The sequence below is a fragment of the Adelges cooleyi genome, unplaced genomic scaffold (assembly GCF_023614345.1).
Source record: "Adelges cooleyi isolate 19-005CV unplaced genomic scaffold, UGA_ACOO_1.1 ACOO_flye_CR_arks_rails_tigmint_CR_PRNA_248, whole genome shotgun sequence".
Lineage (NCBI taxonomy): Eukaryota > Metazoa > Arthropoda > Insecta > Hemiptera > Adelgidae > Adelges > Adelges cooleyi.
This window is the reverse complement of record NW_026095913.1, coordinates 2419023-2420988: the sequence shown is the minus strand read 5'-3', so window position 1 is coordinate 2420988 and position 1966 is coordinate 2419023. Positions and strand designations below refer to the sequence as shown.

At 29.5% G+C, this 1966-nt stretch overlaps 1 protein-coding gene across 1 annotated transcript; it reads left to right on the top strand.

Moving 5' to 3' along the window:
- The first annotated feature begins 227 nt into the window (after window positions 1-227).
- LOC126837354 (YTH domain-containing protein 1-like) lies at window positions 228-1235 on the top strand. The gene is made up of 2 exons (XM_050571244.1): window positions 228-682; window positions 763-1235. The coding sequence occupies exons 1-2, from the start codon at window positions 229-231 to the stop codon at window positions 1209-1211; spliced, it is 903 nt and encodes a 300-aa protein (XP_050427201.1). The 5' UTR covers window position 228; the 3' UTR covers window positions 1212-1235.
- Window positions 1236-1966: the final 731 nt, after the last annotated feature.

Sequence of the window (1966 nt, the reverse complement as noted above, 5' to 3'; positions counted from 1 at the left end):
ACTGTTGAAATTAGCATTGTAAATAAATATTATTATATAAGACATGAGCAATACTATCCTATAATCTAAACGTTGAGGGTGTATGGCGTCAAATACAACATTTTCAAAAGTAACTGTTTTTTTAATTTTTATATCTGGTCACCATACATATACTCCACAACGCCTTATTTATTTGGTATATATATTTTAAAATTTTATTCTGTTGAATGATATTTATACAGTTTTAGAATGGCGGGTACGGTTGATGATTCTACTGCTGACTCAATGCTTGTAATAAAGGATCAACAAGTGGTCAATGAAATCAATAAGGATATGGATGGCATAGAAAAGGATAAAAAACAACCAGAAGAAGAGTATAATACTAATTGTGAGCCGAGTACCAGTGCAGCAGGTACTTCGGCCGATCCTCAAGAAGACAGTCACAATGTTACAATTGATAATCCATTACCATCAGATGCACGAGTATCGCTAAGGAAATTTAAAAATAATACCCAACTAAAGTTATTGTTTGAAAACGCTCGATATTTTGTCGTGAAAACTAATTGCAGAAAATATTATCAATCGATCAGATCGAACTACTGGCCTACTGATTATTGGAATAAAGTAAAATTTAATACAGCGTTCAGATCATGTAAACATGTGTTCTTGATATTTTCGCATAAAAAGAGCCGCCAGTTTTTAGGTATATTATTAATGTAATTTATGTATTATTGTTTAGTTATCGATTTCCGTGCATTTATTATTTATCTTTGTTCATTTTAGGATTTGCTAGAATATCTGAAGGGTCGTACAACGTGTCGCCTTTTACTCGGGTCCGAGAAAATGGGACAAACGTTTCTGGTATGTTCAAGTTTGATTGGGTTTCAAAAAAGAGACTACCATATCGAAACACATTGCATCTGTACAATTGCTCTGGAAAACCCGTATCAAAATCTCGCAATGGTGAAGAATTGGGCAAAAAATCTGGCATGAGGTTATGTTTAATGTTACTAATAGGTGAATCAATAGATTTACAATATATTTTGAACAAATCTGATATCCAACAACGGAACAAAACAACAAACCACTCACGGCGACACCTGAACATTGATCGTCCAACCAATATGTCTTCGCGGGTCCCATCACTTGGTCAACCATCAAATACTAATGCAAGAGTACTTGAATTACGTCATTACAGTGAATTCGTTTCTTATCATGTCTACGAATTGTGAAAATTAAATTCCACATAAAAAATGGACCGGTGTGATGAGAGCATTTTTTGTTATGAATTCTCAATTGCAGTAAATATAAAATTTAAAAAACTTCCCTTGGCACACTTGTATTTGATGCTATCGACATTTTCTTGTAAATATTACGAGGCTTATTGCATTTAATATTTAATTAAACTTTTAAACTTCGATTTCTAGTCATTTTCAAAACGTTGAATTAAAATATAAAATAATATTTATAATTTAACGATTGAGAATTAAAAACTATTTATGTGTGAGTAAATTTTCATGTTTGAAATAATTATTTTATTACGCGTTTTAAATTGAATGATGCTCGGTGCATTTTTCAAAAACTAATAATTAATTACAGTACAGTTTATTACATAAACATAATATTAACTTTTTGGCGTGTTGTATCAATGTATTGGACTTGGTCACAATATTTAAACATTTTGAAATAAATTAATTTTAAAAAATGAAACAATTTTGTTTCAATTGTAGTCATATAAAATTTTTTAAATTTCCCTTGGCACACTTGTATTCGATGCTATCGACATTTTCTTGTAAATATTACGAGGCTTATTGCATTTAATATTTAATTAAACTTTTAAACTTCGATTTCTAGTCATTTTCAAAATGTTGAATTAAAATATAAAATAATATTTATAACTTAACGATTGAGAATTAAAAACTATTTATGTGTGAGTAAATTTTCATGTTTGAAATAATTATTTTATAGCGTGATTTAAATTGAATGA